This window comes from Oncorhynchus keta, chromosome 30 (assembly GCF_023373465.1).
Source record: "Oncorhynchus keta strain PuntledgeMale-10-30-2019 chromosome 30, Oket_V2, whole genome shotgun sequence".
In the NCBI taxonomy this organism is placed as follows: Eukaryota; Metazoa; Chordata; class Actinopteri; order Salmoniformes; family Salmonidae; genus Oncorhynchus; species Oncorhynchus keta.
Genome location: NC_068450.1, coordinates 56,062,598 through 56,085,601, shown reverse-complemented (window position 1 = coordinate 56,085,601; position 23,004 = coordinate 56,062,598). Strand labels below are relative to the sequence as shown.

General features: G+C 42.4%; 1 protein-coding gene across 9 annotated transcripts; it reads right to left on the bottom strand.

Annotated features, from left to right (window-relative positions):
• Positions 1-294: 294 nt before the first annotated feature.
• LOC118363791 (cilia- and flagella-associated protein 221-like) lies at positions 295-22,844 on the bottom strand. Of its 9 annotated transcripts, none has more exons than XR_008087650.1 (13): positions 22,641-22,841; positions 22,075-22,208; positions 21,575-21,676; positions 21,117-21,212; positions 20,664-20,769; positions 19,618-19,743; positions 18,666-18,855; positions 16,478-16,610; positions 16,079-16,216; positions 12,502-12,613; positions 9,121-9,210; positions 7,903-8,972; positions 6,935-7,076 (listed from the first exon to the last, which is right to left on the bottom strand). XR_008087650.1 is itself a non-coding variant. In XM_052488623.1 (11 exons), exons 6-11 carry the CDS (start codon positions 6,246-6,248, stop codon positions 3,251-3,253), a joined length of 555 nt encoding a protein of 184 aa, XP_052344583.1. In that variant the 5' UTR covers positions 6,249-6,366; positions 6,929-7,076; positions 7,903-8,972; positions 9,121-9,210; positions 12,502-12,613; positions 16,079-16,305; the 3' UTR covers positions 295-3,250. The 9 variants fall into 9 exon arrangements, 1 of the variants encoding a protein (XP_052344583.1); XR_008087651.1 differs by having other exon boundaries at positions 20,669-20,769; XR_004821471.2 differs by having other exon boundaries at positions 7,903-8,009; positions 8,274-8,346; positions 8,877-8,972; positions 18,666-20,769; positions 22,641-22,835.
• Positions 22,845-23,004: the final 160 nt, after the last annotated feature.

The window sequence follows — 23,004 nt, the reverse complement described above, 5'->3', positions numbered from 1 at the left end:
GAGGACAACCTAAAGACAATGGCGAGCATGAGGAAGTCTATCAAAGAGAGGGAGGAGAAAATAAAAGAGATGGAGGACATCTACAAGAACGAGATAGAGCGGTTGAAACGTGTCTAGAGAAAGACAAAGTCATCAAGGAGATGGAAACTAGTTTTAAAGCGGACAACAGTGGTGTATCCGTCAATACATAGACAAATGCACAATAGCTGAAAAACTCTGTCAGCCAATAACTATTGTTTTGGCAATGCAGGTAAATATATAGATCCTTAACTAAAAACAGCCTGCAATGGGGTGGGGTGGGGGGGTTTAAGATGGTCACACCGTGGCTCATTTAGCTATTTGGCCTTTACTAGTATAGCCCATAGAAACACATTGAATAACACTAATGGCATTAATGGCAAAAAAAGACAGTCAGAAAAAACACAAGGAATACGTTTTTGAAGTGTTTGTCCTACAAATGGAGCTGGCTGAGGCTTAAACTGGTGATCGTCGATGGGTATAGGGATATTGTTATCCATGTCGGTTCCAGCGATGTTAGGACGAAACAGTCAGAGGTCACGAAGCTCAACATAACTTCCGCGTGTAACTAGAAAGATGTGCTGGCGACGATAATTGTCTCTGGCCCCCTCCCAGTTAAGGGGGAGTGATGAGCTCTACAGCAGACTCATACATCTCAATCGCTGGTTGAAAACTGTTTTCTGTCCTCCCAAAAGATAGAATTTGTAGATAACTGGCCCTCTTTCTGGGACTCACCCACAAACAGGGCCAAGCCTGGCCTGCTGAGGAGTGACGGACTCCATCCTAGCTGGAGGGGTGCTCTCATCTTATCTACGAACATAGACAGGGCTCTAACTCCACAATGAAATAGGGTGCAGGCCAGGTAGCCAGTTAGCCAGCCTGCCAGCATAGTGGAGTCTGCCGCTAGCACAGTCAGTGTAGTCAGCTCAGCTATCCCGATTGAGACCATGTCTGTGACTCGATCTAGGTCGGGAAAAACGAAACATGGCGGTGTTCGCTTTGGCAGTCTCACTGGAATAAAGACCTCCTCCATTCCTGTCATTATTGAAAGAGATTGTGATAATATCTCACATCTCAAAACAGGACTACTTCATGTTAGATCCCTCACTTCCAAGCAGTCATTATTCAATTAACTAATCACTGATCATAATTCATAACCTTAATGTGATTGCCCTGATTGAAACATGGCTCAAGCCTGACGAATTTACTGTGTTAAAAGAGGCCTCTCCTCCAGGTTACACTAGTGACCATATCCCCCGTGCATCCCACAAAGGTGGAGGTGTTGCTAACATTTACAAAAGCAAATTTCAATTTACAAAGGAAAAAAAAACGACTGTGTTTTCATTATTGAGCTTCTAGTCATGAAATCTCTGCAGCCTACTCAATACCTTTATAAAGCTACTGTTTACAGGCCTCCTGGGCTGTATACGGCATTCCTCACCGAGTTCCCTGAATTCTTATCGGACCTCGTAGTCATGGCAGATACTATTCACATTTTTGGTGACTTTATATTCACGTGGAAAAGTCCACAGAGCCAGTCCAGAAGGCTGTCAGAGCCATCTTCAACTCAGTGGGTTTGGTCCAACATGTCTCCAGACCTACTCATTGCCACAGTCATACCCTGGATCTAGTTTTGTCCTGTGGAATAAATATTGTGGATCTAAATGTTTTTCCTTGTAATCGGACAACCATTTTAGTATGTTTGAAATTGCAACAAATAATCTGCTCAGACTCCAATCAAGGATCATCAAAAGCTGCACTGCAAATTCTCAGACAACCCAAAGATTCTTAGATGCCCTTCCAGACTTCCTCCACCTACCCAAGGACATCGGGGTACAAAATAAATAAAGGACTTACTACGACTTTTCCAACCTGATTGAGGAGAATAAAAATAATCCAACATTTATTTTTTTATGCTGTCGAAAAGCAGCATTCCCCAAGTGAGGATGAACAAATACATGAACTTCTTCGCCAAAAAGATGTTCATTAGAAAGCAAATTACGGTCTCCTCTTGAATCTGCGTATTTTTCCAAAACTCACTTTTCCTGAGTCTGCACAGAACTGCCAGGATCTAGGGTCAATGGAGACACTAGTGTTTGTTTATCCTGAATCTCTTGACACATTCACGAAAATGGTCATCATGGCCTCTAAACCTTCCATCTGCCTACCGGACCTTATTCCAACTAAACAACTAAAAGAGCTACTTCCTGTGTTTGGCCCTCTTATGTTGAACATAATAAACGATTGACTATCCTCTGGATGTCTTCCAAACTCACTAAAAGTGGCGGTAATAAAGCCTCTCCTGAAAAAGCCAAACCTTCACCCGGCAAATGTAAAAAACAAACTATTGGCCAAGATCAAATCTCCCATTCCTCTCAATAAAATGTTTTTAAATGCTTGTGAAGGTGGTACCTTTTAATGAAACCTTTTAATGGTGTCAGCCCATGGTTCTGCATCTGTCCTCGTGCTCCTAGACCTTAGTACCGCTTTTTACACCATCGATCACTATATTCTTTTGGAGAGATTGGAAACCCTATTGGTGTATGCAGACAGGTTCTTGCCTGGTTTAGATCTTATCTGTCGGAAAGATATCAGTTTGTCTATCGATCACTACATTCTTTTGGAGAGATTGGGAACCCTAAATGGTCTACACAGAAAAGTTCTTGCCTGGTTTGATCTCATCTGTCGGAAAGATATCAGCTTGTCTCTGTGGATGGGTTTTCCTCTGACAAATTAATGGTAAGTTTCGGTGTTCCTCAAGGTTCCGTTTTAGGACCACTAAATGTTCCTAAAATATGCATGTGTGCATGTGTGTTGTGTGTGTGTGTGTACATATGTAGTATGTGAGTGTTTGTGTGTGTATGTGTGTGTGTTTGTGTGTTGGAGTGTCGGTGTGGTATGTGTGAGTGTGTGGGTACAGTACATTGAGTGTTCATAGAACCTGAGCAAGAATGTCAGTGCAAAAACAAGGGGGGCAATGCAAATACTCCGGTGCTCAGCCCTCCGTTTACTGTAGTCCATGCTCAGCTCCTTTGTCTTGCTGACGTTGAGGGAGAGGTTGTCCTTGCACCACACTGCCAGGTCTCTGACCTCCTCCCTGTAAGCTGTCTCATCATCATAATGATGTATTTTACAGTAAAATATATTATAGGAAATATATCAGTCAATGTATGTTGGTACTGTAATCTGATATTTCCTGCATCAACCTTAGTGCCTCGTAACAAATATAGCACTATTTATTCTCTGGTGTAGAGGGTGAATTAGCCTTGCCCACAATATTCAGGTGGTTGAGTCGCGCCGTCACCTTGGCACCAAGTCTATTGGTCTGAGACTTCAGAAACATCTCCAGCTGCTGCTCTCTTGATTCCCTGTGGAAGTTATGAGTCAAAGTTAAAGACATATTAATAATCATACCTGTTGTTCTTGGTTTTGAAATCTTCCATTAAATAAAAAAGAGATATGTCTTAGATTAGAAAGAGAAAGAATCACAAAGTGTGTGTGTGTGTGTGTGTGTGTGTGTGTGTGTGTGTGTGTGTGTGTGTGTGTGTGTGTGTGTGTGTGTGTGTGTGTGTGTGTGTGTGTGTGTGTGTGTGTGTGTGTGTGTGTGTGAGATAGTAGTTGATGCTAACACCAGATGCTGAGTGGGAGGGAAAGGAACAGTGTTGTGTTCACCTGGAGGTGTTTACTGTACTGACAGGCATCCTCTGGGGAGTTTTACAGGGACTCAGGGAACTAGTGGAGGAGAAGCAAAATGAGCCGTTGTTATCTCCACTTTAATCTAACCTTTATCTAACATCCTCTTTTACAATCCCAACCTGGCCACAAGGGGGCAGTAGTACAGCAGCATAATTATAATTCTGTATCTCTTGACTAATTTTGCATCATGCTGATGTAACGTCATTATTTTAGCCAAATTAGAAGAGATCATTTGATTATAATATGATTTTTGACAAATCCAATTACTAACAATTAGCATGCCACACCATCAATAGAAGTACAGAGATAACGACAAACCAAACATGAAGGAAGAAACAGAAAATGGTGTGCGTGACATAAATGCTAATTGAAGTTATTGATTGATGACAATTGGCAAGGACTCAAGGGAAGTGTCACACTGATTGAGTTGTAGGCTAAATTAAATGCAAGTATTCCTCATAGGGATTAGAGGTTAATTTAGTGGAAACACAGATGCATGATGTGTGTGTGTGTGTGTGTGTGTGTGTGTGTGTGTGTGTGTGTGTGTGTGTGTGTGTGTGTGTGTGTGTGTGTGTGTGTGTGTGTGTGTGTGTGTGTGTGTGTGTGTGCGCGCGTGTGTGTGTGTGCGTGCGCGCGAACAGTATACCTCCTGTCATCTTTAGAGCTGTCGTCTTTCAGCTGTCTGGGAGTGGAAGGTACATTCTCTGGCAGGGGAAACTCGGCTCGGATCATCTCGGGCGTGAGAGTTACTCCCATGCTTTCAGACCTGGTAAAACACATCAGTCACACAAACCTCTGAAATGGATTCCTGTTACTTTCAGTCCGCCTGCCTGTCAGTGTGTGTTAGTGCTTACGGTCCATCCAGTAGCTCCTCTGTCATATCTTCTGGAAGGCCATTCAGAGCTGTGGGCGCCATGGTGGGCAGAATGTCACTGTTGAAGGGGTCAGACCTGGTGGAACACACGGTTAGGTGACAGAGACTCGGAGGTCATTAAAGGACTGGTACATTAACTGACTCAATGACTCAACTCTATTATATCAACTGTATTTATAAAAGGTAACACAATTTCAGCCCATGTTGTACAGCTGAGTATAAACATACAGGCTAACATCCTGTTGATGTTTGCAATATCTTCACGTCAGATGACTAGGCAGCCCTATGGTTTGTTGTAGAGGCCTACTTTAACTGATAGGCAACATTTCACTTGGACTTGTTTGGACACTACTTCAACAAAGCAGAGGATACAGCGCTGGCTCTTAGTAACCCTGGTGTTGGAATGGATTCCAGAAAGGAGTCTGCACCATGGCCATAGATCTTAGACAAGGGAACAGAGTGCCGGTCCCCCCTCACCCTGTAAATATGAAGTAAATCACTGTGTTTCCATTCATAAGTCTGTCTGTGAGACTTGCACTGGTCTGGGCCTGTAGCTAACGTGCTACAGCTGAGCCTTAGCCATTCAAATGATCTGGAGGCAGAGAAGAAGCATGCAAGTACATCCCCGGAAGAAGTGGACACGCACAAACACACTGAGCCAGCGGGTGGAAGTTTGTGGATGACAGTGCACTTCCTAAGGAGCAAAAGGGTTTTCCACGTTCGTCAAGTCAAAATGCTCTGAGGAAGGGTAGGAGGTTTTTTAAGTGCAACTTACTGGTTGCGTGCGGTGCCTTCATTGAAGCTCTATGCAATCAATGGAAAATCTGCATATAATAGCAAAACAATCCTAACTAACTATCTGATGACTGAGGGGAGAACGGCTCATTATAATGGCTGGAATGGAGAAAATGGAATGGCATCAAATGCCTGGAAACCACGTGTTTGATGTATTTGATACCATTCCACTCATTCTATTCCTGTAATTCCCACGAGCCCGTCCTCCCCATTTAAGGTGTCACCAACCTCCTGTGCTATCTACCTACCCATAGCATCCCAGTACCATGAAACCTCGGCTGTGAGCTGGTCAAACAAGATGATCAAACAAGATAAGCTCATTAATAAAAAAAAAAGTGTTCAGTTGTGTGTGAAGAACAACAGTCTATACGTTGCACTGTTTACTCAAGAACACATAGTTATAGATGAGTGAGTACATCATGATCCGTTAAGACACTGTCACTTTAGCGGTCGCTTTACGCAGCTGTATGTGTGGTGTGAATGGTAGACAGCCCTGTCAAGCTGTGCTACTGGATCCTTACATGCGCGGGGCCCAGCTACTGGTGAGTGTGGGACTGTTGGACAGAGAGGCCAGGGCAGCCGATGGGAACTTCTTCCAGGTCATCACGCCTCGGATCACATCCTGCAATTTGATCAGGATAAAGAATTGTGTAATTGTTGTAAAAACGACTTTGGCTTTAGTCTTACCACAAATGTCCACATTGTGTGAGAAATCAAGGTATTTTATTCTATTATTTTTAATTCTATTTGAATTATATAGAAATGCATTTGCTAGTACACAAAAATGTGAGAGTTTTAACTCCTCTTGATATGAGAGACCTACTGTTCGGTCTAAAAATGTCTTCTGAGTGCTGGGGATGTGCATTCCAAACACAGAGGGCTTTGGGATGGTGTACCGGGGCAGTGGACACAGGTGGAACTCCAGATCACACTCTAGGTAGAGGGGGTCTGCTTTGAAGGCATGGAGACCGGGGGGCTGGGTTCTACAGAGCAGAACAAAGTCCAACACGCAACACGAACAGTATAAATGATCAAGGCAAAATGATTCACAATTATCGATATTCTCAGGCCCGGTGAAGGATTCCACTATTGGCAAGAGGAACAGCTGTTGTGGGCATCATCAGGACAGAGATTCCAACAAAACATTTCCAACACTATGCATGATAGTAACACCAATCATTACAACTACATCTACTGCATACAGCCTTATAATGGACAACCTGGAGATATTTACTAGAGATATGACATAGACGTGGTCCATACTGTAGATATGCATGATGAACACATTTATTTATACAGCAGTGGAGGCTGGTGGGAGGAGCTATAGGAGGACGGGGTTGTTGTAATGGCTGGAATTAAATAGAATAATTGGAACAGAGTCAAACGTAGTTTCCATATGTTTGATGTGTTTCATACCGTTCCATTTATTCAATTCCAGCCATTACAATGGGCCCGTCCTCCTATAGCGCCTCCCACCAGCCTCCAGTGATATACTGTAAATAAATAAATACATGTGTTCTATCATATTCTGTGATATTCCCTTACAAAGATTCCGAGGGGGTGTGCGTAGGGAGGCTTCAGCAGGGCGGTGGGGGCCATGAAGCTCAGACTGGGACACTCATCCTCCTCAACCCTCTGGCTCCGCCACTGCACACCCCGAGGGAGAACGGATCACCCTGGGAAACAGTTCATCCTGAAAGAGAGGGACACAACCACGTAAGCAACCAGTGCATTAGGAGACTGTAACAGGAGAGACGACCTGAACTTGTTCAATACCAAACAAACAGTTTTGTTTTCCATTACAAAATGTTTTTCTACAGTGTTCCCTAATGAATATGACCCAGCAGAGAAAAAAATAAAAAAAGATTTATCAGTCTTGTATAACAGCCATGCTGGCAAGATTAGAGATACACTATAAAAATCATATCAATGAGATGGGGCCAATCTATTAGAAACTCTAGTTCTGCAATTGCAAAAATCCTACTTGACGTTGTCCTAAAGTAAGATCAGATCTGACAGTTGTAGGATGTTCCTGTAATAAGTATTGTTGTGGTAAAGAGTTTGCTATGGAGAGCTGCCTGCAAATGAGTAAGTGTTTGTATGCTGGGAGTTAAGTGGGGACCATGAGCTCTGGAGAAGGGTGATTAATGGTTGTCTTGTCACGGTCTTGTCAACCATGGGAAACTATAGGAACATTAAAAAATAATGGTTTGATTACATAAACAGCGAGGTTATTGCTGTATCAGTTTGAGCAAATACACACACGCTATTGGATGTCAGAGGAGCAGAGCAGATCCTAGTCTCTGACAGTGACACCATTAAGTAATCAATCAAACCATTCAGAGTTCTCAGGGTTATTGCTGCTTCACATCATTGTTTATGTTATATCATTTGTACATCGTCTCATAAAAGGCTTAAAGGATTGACTGTGATGTATTTCCTTTGTATAAATGGATCTGTGTATTACACACCACCTACGTAAGCGTCCCACAGTGTTGCTGGTGAGTCTCTTGGCTCACCTGTGCCCCAGTGCATAGCGTCCTGGGCTGGGATGGGGGGTGTAGCTAGCGGCAGCCTCAAAGGCCGAAACAGGCTGGTACCCCATTAACTTGTAGTGCTGGGGAACCTTGAGAAACAACACATGTAATGGGACACAAGTGAGCACGTGACTGTACAATTTCTAAGCAAAATCCCTGTCATCATCAGCGGGTACGTTTACATGAGTGACTGAAAGGCAAACATAGCTCGTTGTTAGTGCTACAATGTACATTTTTTATTTTTTATTTTGGCACAACAAATGCGTGTGCTGCATCGTTCAAGTATGTATTTTGATCATATGCCTGTGTCAAATAGAGAACACGTTTGCCCTGTGGGGTCTCAACAGTCTTACTCCTGGGGACAGGCGCTTCAAGCTTTGAGTCAGCTGCCTCAACGAGACCAGTCTGTTGACATTGAATCACCACCTGAAACACATGGGGCACTCACTTGAAAGAGGTCGTGTTGTTTCGAAAGGTTATGCATGTTTGTGAGTAAACCCTCTTCCTGCTGTATGACATCTGTTACGGTACATGTTTCTTACTCAAATAGAGAATGATATAAATACAAAACCCCAAAATGTTTTCAAGTATGCATTGGGATAAATTTGATATTAAAGAGAACCAGGACTTGGACATTGTCAGCTTTCCAACTGCCTATGAGATATTGTATAACATACTGGTTTTACAGTTTCTCATTTGGTTGAATGTAGGCTACATCATTAAATATAGCTTACCTTAGGAATTCCCATCCCAGACATACGACAGGGACTACTACACCATCTTATGACATGTCTTAAGATCGTTATCATTGAGAGCATACACACCGCCTCACAGGGTTTTGGCTTGTGGTTTGTGAGTGAAACCGTTGTGTTGAGTGGGCTGGGATGAGGCACTCGATGCCTATAGGGCCTAATCTAAGGCCAATGGAGTGAAAGAGAGAGGGCTAAGTACTGTACCTTGCGGGCTGCCTGCTGGAAGAGCCTCAGAGCTCTCTGCGTGATCTCCAGATGACTGCTGGAGTACATGCGAAAGAACGGCGTGCCCACCGGTGCCTGGAAGGTACAAACAGAACAGACGTTTTGATTGTGAAAAAGAAAATGGATGAAAGCAGCTCTCATACTCAAGGGGGAAAAAGCAATATGCATTCCATTTGAAGCCATTTTAGAGGCAAACAGGTCAGTTTTGACTTCGACATGGTACCTGGCCTGTGTTACGCAGGACCCGTCTGGTAGAGAGCTTAGGTTGGCCTCTAGCAAAGTCCCTCTCCTTCCTCACCTCTCCTTTTCTAACCTGGAATTAAGACGGGCGTTCGTCATATTCAGAATACGAGCAAGTGTGACTAACAGGGATCAATCCCGGGAGAATGCATTAGCCCACTAAGCCAAAGCCTAGGCGTTTGCTAGGGGAGCCATTGCAACTCTTCAAGTCTCAGGTAAGGTTACTGATCATTACACTAGCATGGTCACTAAACTACCTCTGTTACACAAACGTATGAAACAGATGAGGACAAGGCATAGGGAAGAGGTGTAAAGGCTGTTTGGGTTTCTGGCCTGAGCTCCAGATTCCAGAGAAGACACATGAAAGGAGTTTATCCAATCACCAAGTGGAGTGATTGGCCTCTCTAAAAACAATGGTGGCCTGTAAAAGAACAGAGTAAATATAGCCAATAAACAGAGAGAGGGGAGAGGAAGTGCTGTTAAGTGTCCTGGGAGATCTGTCATCTGTTCCCCTTTAGAAGAAACAGCAATAGCAGTAGCTCTCCCTGACATTACAGCGTCATGTTGTATATCTAATTTAAAGTCACTACGGTTGGCTTTATACACTTACTGGCCGTTCTCAATAAAACTCAAATACAGTTGCACAGCCTGACTTCAAACCAAATCAAATCAAATTGTATTTGTCACATGCTCCGAATACAACAGTGAAATGCTTACTTACACGCCCTTAACCAGCAATGCAGTTCTAAGAAAAATAACTTAATACACTACACACACAAAAGTACGTGGACACCCCTTCAAATGAGTGGATTTGTCTATTTCAGCCCCACCCGTTGCTGACAGTTGCTGACAGTTGCTGACATTACTGCCAATGTTTCTCTATGGAGATTGCATTTCTGTGTGCTCAACCTGAGTGACTTTCGACGTGGCACCATCATAGGAGGCCACCTTTCCAACAAGTCAGTTCGTCAAATTTCTGTCCTGCTATTGATCTGCCCCAGTCAACTGTCAGTTCTGTTTTTGTGAAGTGGAAACGTCAAGGAGCAACAACGACTCGGCCATGAAGTGGTAGACCACACAGAACGGGACTGCAGGGTGCTGTAGCGCGTAGCGTGGTAAACACTCACTACCGAGTTCCAAACTGCCTGGAAGCAACGTCATCACAATAACTGTTCTTTGGGAGCTTCTGAACTGGGTTTCCATGGTCGAGCAGCCGCACACAAGCCGAAGATCAACATGCGCAATGCAAAGAGCTGACTGGAGTGGTGTAAAGCTCGCCGCCATTGGACTCTGTTTGGTGGAGGAGGAGTAATGGTCTGGGGCTGTTTTTCATGGTTCGTGCTAGGCCCCTTAGTTCCAGTGAAGGGAAATGTTAAAGCTACAACATACAATGACATTCTAGATGATTCTGTGCTTCAAACTTTGTGGGAACAGTTTGGGGAAGGCCCTTTCCTGATTCAGCATGACAAAGCCCCCGCACATAAAGTGAGGTCCGTACAGAAATGGTTTGTTGAGATCGGTGTGGAAGAACTTGACTGGTCTGCACAGAGCCCTAACCTCAACGCCATCCAACACCTTTGACTTGAATTGGAATGCCGACTGCAAGCCAGGCCTAATCGCACATCAGTGCCCGACATCACTAATGCTCTTGCGGCTGAATGGAAGCAGGTCCCTGCAGCAATATTCCAACATCTAGTGGAAAGCCTTCCAAAAAGAGTGGAGGCTGTTATAGCAGCACAGGGGGGACCAACTCCACATTAATGCCATGATTTTGGAATGAGATGTTCGATGAGCAGGTGTCCACATACTTTTGGTCATGTTGTGTATATAAGTCATAGTTACCAATAGGGTATGCAAACCGGAGAAGAACTGGTTGCCCAGATTGCTGCACAAGTGATGAGAAAACAAAGCCAGAGCAGAGGAAAACATGAAACATGTTGGATATACAACATACAGCAACAGTGTTTTATGATTATTATGACTATCATGATACATTACAAATCTAACCATATATTCATAATCTGCTAAATCTCTCTCCTACAAAACCTGTATTTTGGTCTGTGTCGAGACAGGGTCCTTCCCAAGGTGAACTTGCCTTTATCAACAAAAAAAATCCTTCAACATTTATCTACAGTACAGTTTGAGTGACATGTGACATTTAGTACATAATCATAGATATGGTCATCTACAGTGCCTTCGGAAAGTATTCAGACCTCTTTACTTTTTCCACATTGTTGTTACAGACTTATTCTAAAATGTACTTTTCCTCATCAATCTGCACACCGTACCCCATAATGACAAAGCAAAAACAGGTAATTAGAAATGTTAACAAATTAACTTTAAAAAAAATGAAATACCTTATTCAGTCCCATTGCTATGAGACTCGAAATTGAGCTCAGGTGCATCCTGTCTCCATTGATCATCCTTGATTGGAGTCCACCTGTGGTTAATTCAATTGATTGGACATGATTTGGAAAGGCACACACCTGTCTATATAAGGTCTGTCAGAGCAAAAACCAAGCCATGACGTCGAAGGAATTGTCCGTAAAGCTCCGAGACAGGATCGTTGCGAGACACAGATCTGGGGAAGAGTACCACAAAATGTCTGCACCATTGAAGGTCCCCAAGAACACAGTTGTGTCCATCATTCTTAAATGGAAGAAGTTTGGAACCACCAAGACTCTTCCTAGAGCTGGCCTCCAGGCAAAACTGAACAATCTTTGAAGAGGGGCCTGGGTCAGGGAGGTGATTGAGGGAATGGAGCAAAGTACAGTGAGACCCTTGATGAAAACCTCAGACACTGGCGAAGGTTCACTTTCCAAGAGGACAACGAGCCTAAGCACACAGCCAAGAAAACGCAGGAGTGGCTTCGGGACAAGTCTCTGAATGTCGATGCGTGGCCCAGCCAGAACCCGGACTTGAACCTGATTGACCATCTCTGGAGAGTCCTGAAAATAGCTGTGCAGCAACGTTCCTTATCCAACCTGACATAGCTTGAGAGGATCGGCAGAGAATAATGGGAGAAACTCCCCAAATACAGGTGTGCCAAGCTTGTAACGTCATACCCAAGAAAATTTGAGACTGTAATCGCTGCCAAAGATGCTTCAACAAAGTACTGAGTAAAGGGTCTGAATACTTACATAAATGTGATGTTTTTTTACTTTTATACAATTGCAAAAAAAATCTCAACCTGTTTTTGCTTTGTCATTATGGGGTATTGTGTGTAGATTGAATAAGAAGAAAAAATCAATACATTTTAGAATAAGGCTGTAATGTAACTAAATGTGGAAAAAGTCAAGGGGTCTGAATACCTTCCGAATTCACTGTTTATGATTATTAATGTGAGTGTATTATGGTTCCTCACCATCTGAAATGATTGGCTCTCTCCACCTGGATGTCCTGTCGAACCCTGGTCTCAAAGAATGCCTCCTTCATCTGTCTTGTCTGGAGACCCAGCTTAGGTTGGGCCATCATGACTGAATTGTAAAATATATATATATATATATATATATTTATATTTATATATATATATATATATATATATATTTATATATATATTTATATATATATATATACACTGCTCAAAAATAAAGGGAACACTTAAACAACACAATGTACCTCCAAGTCAATCACACTTCTGTGAAATCAAACTGTCCACTTAGGAAGCAACACTGATTGACAATACATTTCACATGCTGTTGTGCAAATGGAATAGACCACAGGTGGAAATTATAGGCAATTAGCAAGACACCCCCAATAAAGGAGTGGTTCTGCAGGTGGTGACCACAGACCACTTCTCAGTTCCTATGCTTCCTGGCTGATGTTTTGGTCACTTTGGAATGCTGGCGGTGCTTTCACTCTAGTGGTAACATGACACGGAGTCTACAACCCACACAAGTGGATCAGGTAGTGCAGCTCATCCAGGATGACACATCAATGCGAGCTGTGGCAAGAAGGTTTTCTGTGTCTGTCAGCGTAGTGTCCAGATCATGGAGGCGCTACCAGGAGACAGGCCAGTACATCGGGAGACGTAGAGGAGGCCGTAGGAGGGAAACAACCCAGCAGCAGGACCGCTACCTCCGCCTTTGTGCAAGGAGGAGCAGGAGCAGCACTACCAGAGCCCTGCAAAGTGACCTCTAGCAGGCCACAAATGTGCATGTGTCTGCTCAAACGGTCAGAAACAGACTCCATGAGGGTGGTATGAGGGCACGACGTCCATAGGTGGGGGTTGTGCTTACAGCCCAACACCGTGCAGGACGTTTGGCATTTGCCAGAGAACACCAAGATTGGCAGATTCGCCACTGGCGCCCTGTGCTCTTCACAGATGAAAGCAGGTTCACACTGAGCACATGTGACAGACGTGACAGAGTCTGGATACGCCGTGAAGAACGTTCTGCTGCCTGCAACATCCTCCAGCATGACCGGTTTGGCGGTGGGTCAGTCATGGTGTGGGGTGGCATTTCTTTGGGGGGCCGTGCTCGCCAGAGGTAGCCTGACTGCCATTAGGTACCGAGATGAGATCCTCAGACCCCTTGTGAGACCATATGCTGGTGCGGTTGGCCCTGGGTCCCTCCTAATGCAAGTCAATGCTAGACCTCATGTGGCTGGAGTGTGTCAGCAGTTCCTGCAAGAGGAAGGCATTGATGCTATGGACTGGCCCGCCCGTTCCCCAGACCTGAATCCAATTGAGCACATCTGGGACGTCATGTCTCGCTCCATCCACCAATGTGGCGTTGCACCACAGACTGTCCAGGAGCATGCCCAGTCATTTTAGGGAGGTCATACAGGCACATGGAGGCCACACACACTACTGAGCCTCATTTTGACTTGTTTTAAGGACATTCCTTCAAAGTTGGAACAGCCTGTAGTGTGGTTTTTCACTTTAATTTTGAGTGTGACTCCAAAACCAGACCTCCATGGGTTGATAAATTTGATTTCCATTGATCATTTTTGTGTGATTTTGTTGTCAGCACATTCAACTATGTAAAGAAAAAAGTATTTCATACGAATATTTCATTCATTCAGATCTAGGATTAATTATTTTAATGTTCCCTTTATTTTTTTGAGCAGTGTATATACACACATTTGAAGTTTACATACACCTTAGCCAAATACATTTAAACTAATTTTTTCACAATTCCTGACATTTAATCCCAGGAAAAATTCCTGTTTTAGGTCAGTTAGGATCATCACTTTATTTTAAGAATGTGAAATGTCGGAATAATAGTAGAGAGAATGATTTATATAAGCTTTTATTTCTTTCATCACATCCCCAGTGGGTCAGAAGTTTACATACACTCAATTAGTATTTGGTAGCATTGCCTTTAAATTGTTTAACTTGGGTCAAATGTTTCAGGTAGCCTTTCACAAGCGTCCCACAATAAGTTGGGTGAATTTTGGCCCATTCCTCCTGACAGAGCTGGCGTAACTGAGTCAGGTTTGTAGGCCTCCTTGCTTGCACACGCTTTTCATTTCTGCCCACAAATTTTCTATAGGATTGAGGTCAGGGCTTTGTGATGGCCACTCCAATACCTTGACTTTGTTGTCCTTAAGCCATTTTGCCACAACTTTGGAAGTATGCTTGGGGTCATTGTCCATTTGGAAGACCCATTTGCGACCAAGCATTAACTTCCTGATGTCTTGAGATGTTGCTTCAATATATCCACAATTTTCCTCCATCATGATGCCATCTATTTTGTGAAGTGCACCAGTCCCTCCTGCAGCAAAGCACCCCCACAACATGATGCTGCCACCCACGTGCTTCACGGTTAGAATGGTGTTCTTCAGCTTAAAAGCCTCCCCCTTTTTCCTCCAAACATAACGATGGTCATTATGACCAAACAGTTCTATTTTGTTTCATCAGACCAGAGGACATTTCTCCAAAACGTACAATCTTTGTTCCATGTGCAGTTGCAAACCGTAGGTAGTCTGGTTCTTTTATGGCGGTTTTGGACGAGTGGCTTTTTCCTTGCTGAGCGGCCTTTCAGGTTATGTCGACATAGGACTTGTTTTACTGTGGATATAGATACTTTTGTTCCTGTTTCCTCCAGCATCTTCACAAGGTCTTTTGCTGTTGTTCTGGGATTGATTTGCACTTTTCGCACCAAAGTACGTTAATCTCTAGGAGACAGAAAGCGTCTCCTTCCTGAGCGGTATGACGGCTGTGTGGTCCCGTGGTGTTTATACTTGCGTACTATTGTTTGTACAGATGAATGTGGTACCTTCAGACATTTGGAAATTGCTCACAAGGATGGACCAGACTTGTGGCGGTCTACAATTTTTTTTCTGAGGTCTTGGCTGATTTCTTTTGATTTTCCCATGATGTCAAGCAAAGAGGCACTGAGTTTGAAGGTAGGCCTTGAAATACATCCACAGGTACACCTCCAATTGACTCAAATTATGTCAATTAGCCTATCAGAAGCTTCTAAAGCCATGACATCATTTTCTGGTTTTCCAAGCTGTTTAATGGCACAGTCGGCTTAGTGTATGTAAACTTCTGAGCCACTGGAATTGTGATACAGTGAATTATAAGTGAAATAATCTGTCTGCAAACAATTGTTGGAAAAATTACTTGTGTCATGCACAAAGTAAATGTCCTAACAGACTTGCCAAAACTATAGTTTGTTAACAAGAAATGTGTGGTATGGTTGAAAAACGAGTTTTAATGACTCCAACCTAAGTGTATGTAAACTTCCGACTTCAACTGTATATCTGTAACTTAGTAACAGCAAATACAGTCTGCAGCAGACCCAAATGGCAATGAATTAAGCATTCCAGACTTTGAATCATCTGAGTTAGCTTTCAGTCATACTAGCAAACAAGTCATCCGACAAACCCCGTTTCTCCCCTCTTTACATGTTGTGAATAGTGAATGACACTCCTTCATCTCTTAGAGAAAATCTCATGTATGTAGATTACTGGTGTAAAACTTGTCCAGGTACCTTCCCTCAGGTCTTTCGAGCTCAGTTTATCAGTCCGTTGTATCAGTATCTTGACCACTCCAGCAGGGAGTGGTCGGACACATCAACTGCTGTCTTCAGGCTCAGCTTCGCATCACTCTCTCTTCTCTCCCTTACAGTCTATTGAAATCATACAATACCAATCACACACCAGATATGTTCCTATTCGTATGATTACCTCAGTATCTACGTCATTGTATAGTCTGCTAAATGAACTGGAGTGAGTTTCTGGAAAGCCCTGTCGCTAACATTGTTCTTTATTTCTAGGATGACTCTTATCTCTGTGCAGCTGGGTTTTCAAGATAAATAAGTTGTGATGTCAGCTAGAAGGCTTTCTGGAAACGCACCCCTGGTACAGCAGGAGTTAAATGGTTGCAGTACCTTTGACATTTCAGGTGTCCGCATTGACCTCTGCTTGGTTTTGGTCAGAGGCTGTCTCAAGGGGACAGGTGGAGGCCCTCGACTGTCAATAAACAAAACTTATTTTGCGTGTCCCATGTCTTTCTCCTGTTGACTGGGTCAGAAACAACACCAATAAATGTATGTAGCACATTTCCTGCAGTCAAATGACCAAATTACCCTCTAGTGGCTTCATCTGTGGAATGTTACTCATATATTTTTTGGTAATTTCATAATTAATAAACTTTTTTTTATTTTTTAAATGCTGAAAAGCCGATGTTTCTATGTCAAACGGTTTTGTAATATTGGGATGCAAACTGAAAATGTAATACATTTTAACGCTATATCTGACATGGTACAGGTGTCTTCTTTTTTTAAGCCCATAACCATGTATGTGAGGTGTAAACTTGTGTTTCACAGTAAATTTGTTTAAGAATACCAAGAAAAACTCTGTGTGACCCTGATTTAGCCCACTGCAGTAAAATGTCAATAATAGTTTGTTTCCATCACTCTAGGCCAAGGGCCCAAACCTAATGCTCACGGAGTAAAAGAGAGAGGGCTAAGTACTGTACCTTGGGGACTGCCTGCTGGAAGACCTCCAGAGCTCAACATAGCTATAGTTGACTAACAACTTACCAGGCTTTAACTGCCATTAATAACTTAATTGTGTACTTAGCTAATAATTTGACTTTGATACTGTCATTGGGGCTGTTGGCATTGTATGAGTAGATATATCCTATCAATATTTGCTAAACAAAATAAACAATCATCTTCAAAATGGTATCAGTGTAGATGAAGGGGAGGAGACAGGTTAAAGAAGGATTTTGAAGCCTTGAGACAATTTAGACATGAATTAGATATGTGTGCCATTCAGAGGATGAATGGGCAAGACAAAAGATGTAAGTGCCTTTGTATGGTAGTAGGTGCCAGGCGCACGGGTTTGAGGGTGTCAAGAACTACAATGTTACTGGATTTTTCTAGCTTGACAGTTTCCCGTGTGTATCAAGAATAGTCCATCACCCAAAGGGCATCCAGTCAGCTTCAAATCAAATCAAATTGACACAACTGTGGGAAGTATTGGACTCAACGTGGCCCAGCATCCCTGTGGAACGCTTTTGACACCTTGTAGTCCATGCCCCGATGAATTGAGGCTGTTCTGAGGGTAAAAGAGGGTGCAACTCAATCCGCCAATTCTTCAATTAACTCATTCATATCTTATCTTCACATCTTTTATTGCGAGTCCAGGGAGAAGTAAACATGGGAATATTTGATCCGAAGCACACACATTGAATGGATTGGATACCGATGCATTTTGATATGACTGCACTTCCCTTGCTTGATAAATCATTAACTCCTCTTAGTCATAACACAGGGGAGTAAAACTCGTCCCCTGTCAGTGATGGAGTGCACCCATTTTCTCATGGGAACTGAATCAAAAAATGATATTTTATATACAGACTAGAAACAAGAATAACCTGTTTATCATTATAAGTGACTGTGCGTGGTTTTGAGTCTGTAGCCCAGGACTATAAATAAAGAAGTTAGCCATGAACAGAAATCAATGAAACAAAAGGATATCACCATAACTAGAATCGTGCAGAAGAACCATATATGTGCATTTTCAAGAAATGTAGATAAACATGATACATCATTATATTTTTTTTTGGGGGGGGGGGGGTTTATTCAAGTATCTATCAACTATAAAATCCCTAATGTGTTATATACACACTTAGAAACAGAGAAACATTTGATTATATGAAAATGGAACAGTATGCACTTGTATGGTTCTTCTCTGCAAGAGTTCATTTTTATCTCTCTAAATGTTTGTACAATTTCTATTTTCAAAGTTTGCAGACAGAGAGTTTCAGAACAGTACATGTGCTGCACTTATGTGCATAGCACTCGCTCTAGGAAATGTGCGTAAGCATTGTTTACACAAGGATATTGTAACCACTTAACAATCACATATTTTCCATTCTTATCAGTGAAGAAATATATTTGGCTCAGTGCATCATTTGACGGAACTCACAATGACACAAAATAACAAGCAATAACGTGACACAAACCAAGAAAACAGGAACTTTGCTGACCATATATCAAATATGTACATAATTGTAATTATGACCTGGTAAAAAATGGCATAATTCAATATAGTGTTTGATGAACTAACCTTTAACATTTCAAAATGGTTCTGGCATACGTAAGTGTCAGGTGGGGCGAGGAGGACCCGCTGAGGCTGCAGACATAGGGTTTGGAGTTGAACTGGAAGATGACCACCTGTAGAGTGACCTGGGACGTGTCATACTGGAACGGTCTGAATGTGACGGTCACCTCCACCTTCCCATTGGCTGGAATCACTCCTAGAATCACAAACAAACGATTATACCGGTCTTGACAAACTCAGAATTTTGACCAATAATGCATTTTTGAAAGGAAAACATTGCGTAGGCCTACCTAAACTCAACACTTCGAACCACGGAAAACCTAGAGATAGGCTTTCAGATCTCTCTACCTAGTCTGAGTACTAGGCTATTTGCGTAACCCAGGAAATCCAGCATCACTCATTGTCTGGAAAGCATCACCATCAATGCCAGGGACAAAACAGCACAGTTCCCCCTGTTCTAGATGCACCGAGTCCCTGACTGCTTTATGTCAATGTGGCTGTTGCAGAACCATGAGCATCTTTCCACAGTAATTCAGACACAAGACATGATGGTGGTGTTGAGGAATCACAGGTCAGGGCTTGGTAATGAGCTAATAATATTACGTGAGTTCATAGAGGTTAGTCTGGCTGACAGCAACAACAACAAAAAAATGATTTATGTGGTTCAAAGTTTAAACTAATCACCTCAATTAACTAACACCAAAACATAGTCGGAACCTTTTTGTGAACCAGAAAATGATCCTACCGTCAAATACTTCAAAATAAATTGATACACATCTGGCAATGAGACTCGTGGGCTTAATACATTAATCACAGAATATATACCAACTGTAGATAGAATAATACAGGTGTTATCCTCACTGTCTGTGTGACTGAGCTGTTAAGATGTTGTTGCTATCTCGTTCTAACATAATGGTGTTATTACCACTTTATTCAGTGGCCTAATGTAAAGTGCTACCAAGTCTGTTGATTGGAGTTAGCTGACAGGGGCTGGACAGAGAAGGCCTTGTGTGGCTGGATGATGTACACCTGGAACTCAAAGTCAATGGGACAGCTGCAGCTCAGAGGGATCACATGGTTGACACTGGAAGGTCAAAGACGAGTCAAAGGTCAAAGATAACAAGCATAGATATTTCGCACAGCCACAGAAAGGGCAACAGCCTACATGTTCATTGTGACCTACAATGTAAAGCTAAATCAAATTGAGTCGGCCACTCAGTTCAAAAGGCAATCATTTTCATCAAGAGATAAAAATACCTCCCGAAAAAAATCTGTAAAATGTAAACAATTATTATATCTCTAGGGCTCTACAAATGTTTATATTCTGATATTTGTGAAGTATTCTCTTTCCAAGCGTATTGTTTTAACTGAATATTGTTGAATATGCAAGACAAATACTACTGACCCTAGCATATACTCCAGCATACGGCTTATTTAGAGAACTACGATTAGCTATCTACCTGTGCAAATGGACTCTAATATATTGACTGCTCACCGCATCATTAGTGTCGACAGAGATTATTAAAAACAAACGTTTATGATCCGTTACATGACCATAATAACACACTGAGTTTATTCCACAAACAAGCCTTTGTTGCCACTCATCATGTTTATCTGGCAGGCTAATTCAGAAACTGGTGCACTTAGCAAACACTTAGCAGACTAGGCTGTAGCTGTTGCCTATCCCTTACGGAAAAACCACATGAATTTCACATGTATACACTTGTGAAGTGTTCCAAAAACACATGTTTTCATGTGATCTTATGTGAAGTTGTGATAAAATGTGACAAGATTTAAAGCAACATGTGAGAACATGAAACTACACATGTGGAAATGTGATCATATGTGAAGTGTTCTAAAAACACATGATTTCACAAATGATGTGTTTTTTTCTGTAAGGTGGCCATGCAACTCATGTACAATCCTCTTAACAAGTTTCATTGATGGGTTTAAAGACTATTCCAAAGGCAAAGATGCACAGAGAGGCACAAATGTCTACTTCACCTCACATTTGGCCCAGTGGGACAGCTGGTATGGTGATGTGTGTTGGGATGTGCAAGTCATCGATGATGGGGTAGGCATGGGCTGGGACCTGTAAATTATCTTCCCCCTGGAGAGAGATTGAGAGAAAATAACAACGCTCCCTGATGCATTCCTTTAGTGGAGTTCTAAGCAGAGGCAAAAACCCTTCTAGCAGTACCCTGGTCCCAGATCAGTTTGCAATGGAGTGACAATGACCTTAGTTGGCAAGACAGCACAAACAGATCTGGGACCAAGCTTACCTTGCAGCAACTATGGAGAGAAACGTTGACAACAAACAACTTCTAATGCATAAACACAGCAAATTCCTATTTTGATTGACAGTTGAATAGATTAGAAGTAGAAGTCGAAGACATCACTGTCAGGCATGACAGCAAGCGAACTTGATTAGAAACTAACATAGCACTGGATTCCAACCTTGCAATGAACCCGAATACAGTCATAGAAGTAGCGCCATTCGTCAGGACAGAAGTGTACTTTCACTGTGTGGGACAGTCCGGGGACAAGACGATGCTGCACAGAATATCAAAATGGAGGAATTAAGCATCAACGCTAACACTCATACGAATCAAAGATGATAGACGGAATGCATACCATGACATCAAATAGTAATAGACAAATAACTGTTTTAAATATTTTGTTTTGAAATGCTTTGTTTGGGTGGGGATAATGTGAATGTGGATCACTTCAGATGATATGTTGATAAACTTCCGAGGAAGATTAAAACAAAGATGAATTAGATGATGCCTTGTATAAGAATGTACTGGTAGATGAAAGTGCATATAACTGCACAATCGTATCTAAAAAGTCAGTGCTTTGTCTTTTGTTCTCTTGGAACAGTCAACACATTGCTGAAGCTCATTGCTGAAGCTCACCCAAGCTCCTCTGATAGTCCTTCCCCAGTTTAAACCCACTGAAGTGAAGTGCTGAGGGTTCTGCTTGGATTGCACTGTTGCTCTTGAGTTTGGTATAGGTTTCTGGAAGGTATAAGTATAATAGAAATGAGATATATGTATTCACCATCTGCTTAGTCCCATGTGGCTCAATTGGTAGAGCATGGCACTTGCAGTTGCCAGGGTTGTGGGTTTTATTCCCATGGGAGACCAGTACAAAAAAAAGTATGAAAACGTATGCCATCACTACTGCAAGTCGCTCCAGATAAGAACATCTGCTAAATGACTAAAATGGAAATATAAGAAACCAAAATGCCTGAGGAGCCACACACTGTATAATGTAGGCTATGGGAACTCAGATAGGAGCATGAGCATGCTAAGCCCAAGCACTCTACTACAATAAACATATTCTTCTTGACTGAATATAGCCTGTCAAACATATGACTGAGACGTATCAAATCGTTCAAGTGTAAGGGTCCTACTGGTCTCTAGTAGGTGATGAGGGACATCAGAGGGACTTATTTTTCTGTCCTCCACCAGTTGGCTCAGGGGTAGAGGGTGTCTTCCTTTGACTGTCTGTGAATGTCTCTGATGCAGTGTGCCACTTCCATCACTTCTACATTAAAAACAGGGCGGAAGAAGATCGCAAACAATATCACAAATCACATCAGATATGTAAATGCTTGCATTTCAAAGATGCAATGTTGTCCATATTATAATGAGAAGAACCAGATGACACAAAGCTAGCAAGCCAACGTTGTGCATGTGCAGCTACAGTGGTTGACACTGGAAAGTAAGCAAACTAACCAGGGACGGGTTAGCAAGAGAGAGTGGAAGCTAGCTCAACATAGATGAGCAGCTAGCAAAGAGGAACAGCTAGCTACTATAACGTTAGATTGTTAATCAAACTACCTGACACCCGTGCGATTTTCTGGATATATTAGTCTGTAAACAGTTTTTGTAGGTTCGATTTGGTAGCTCATGAACAACACAAGTTTTTATTCGTTGCATGATATCGGTGCTTTTCAAGGTTAAAAACGGCCCGTACCTGTTGTTTCACCTACAAAACATCCACCAAACACTCTCGTTGACATGGTAATGCTTCCGTGGGACGTGGTTAGTACCAGCAAAGAGTTTCTAAACACAGAGGCGCAACATCGCCAGACTTCTGGGAACGCTTGCAAAACAGACCCAGCTTATAAAACCGGGTTTGGGGGGTTGAGGAGTGAATGAGAGAAGCGAAAAATTATTCTTTAGTGGTTAATTTATCTAAAGGCACAACCTAGATTCGAGCCAATGTATTAAGCAGTTGAACATGGTATTACTACAACCTCGTGAAAGTGAAAACAACGTTATATCGAAGGAGTGCCTTTGATATGATGGCACGCACATGCGCAGTACAGCGTGAGACG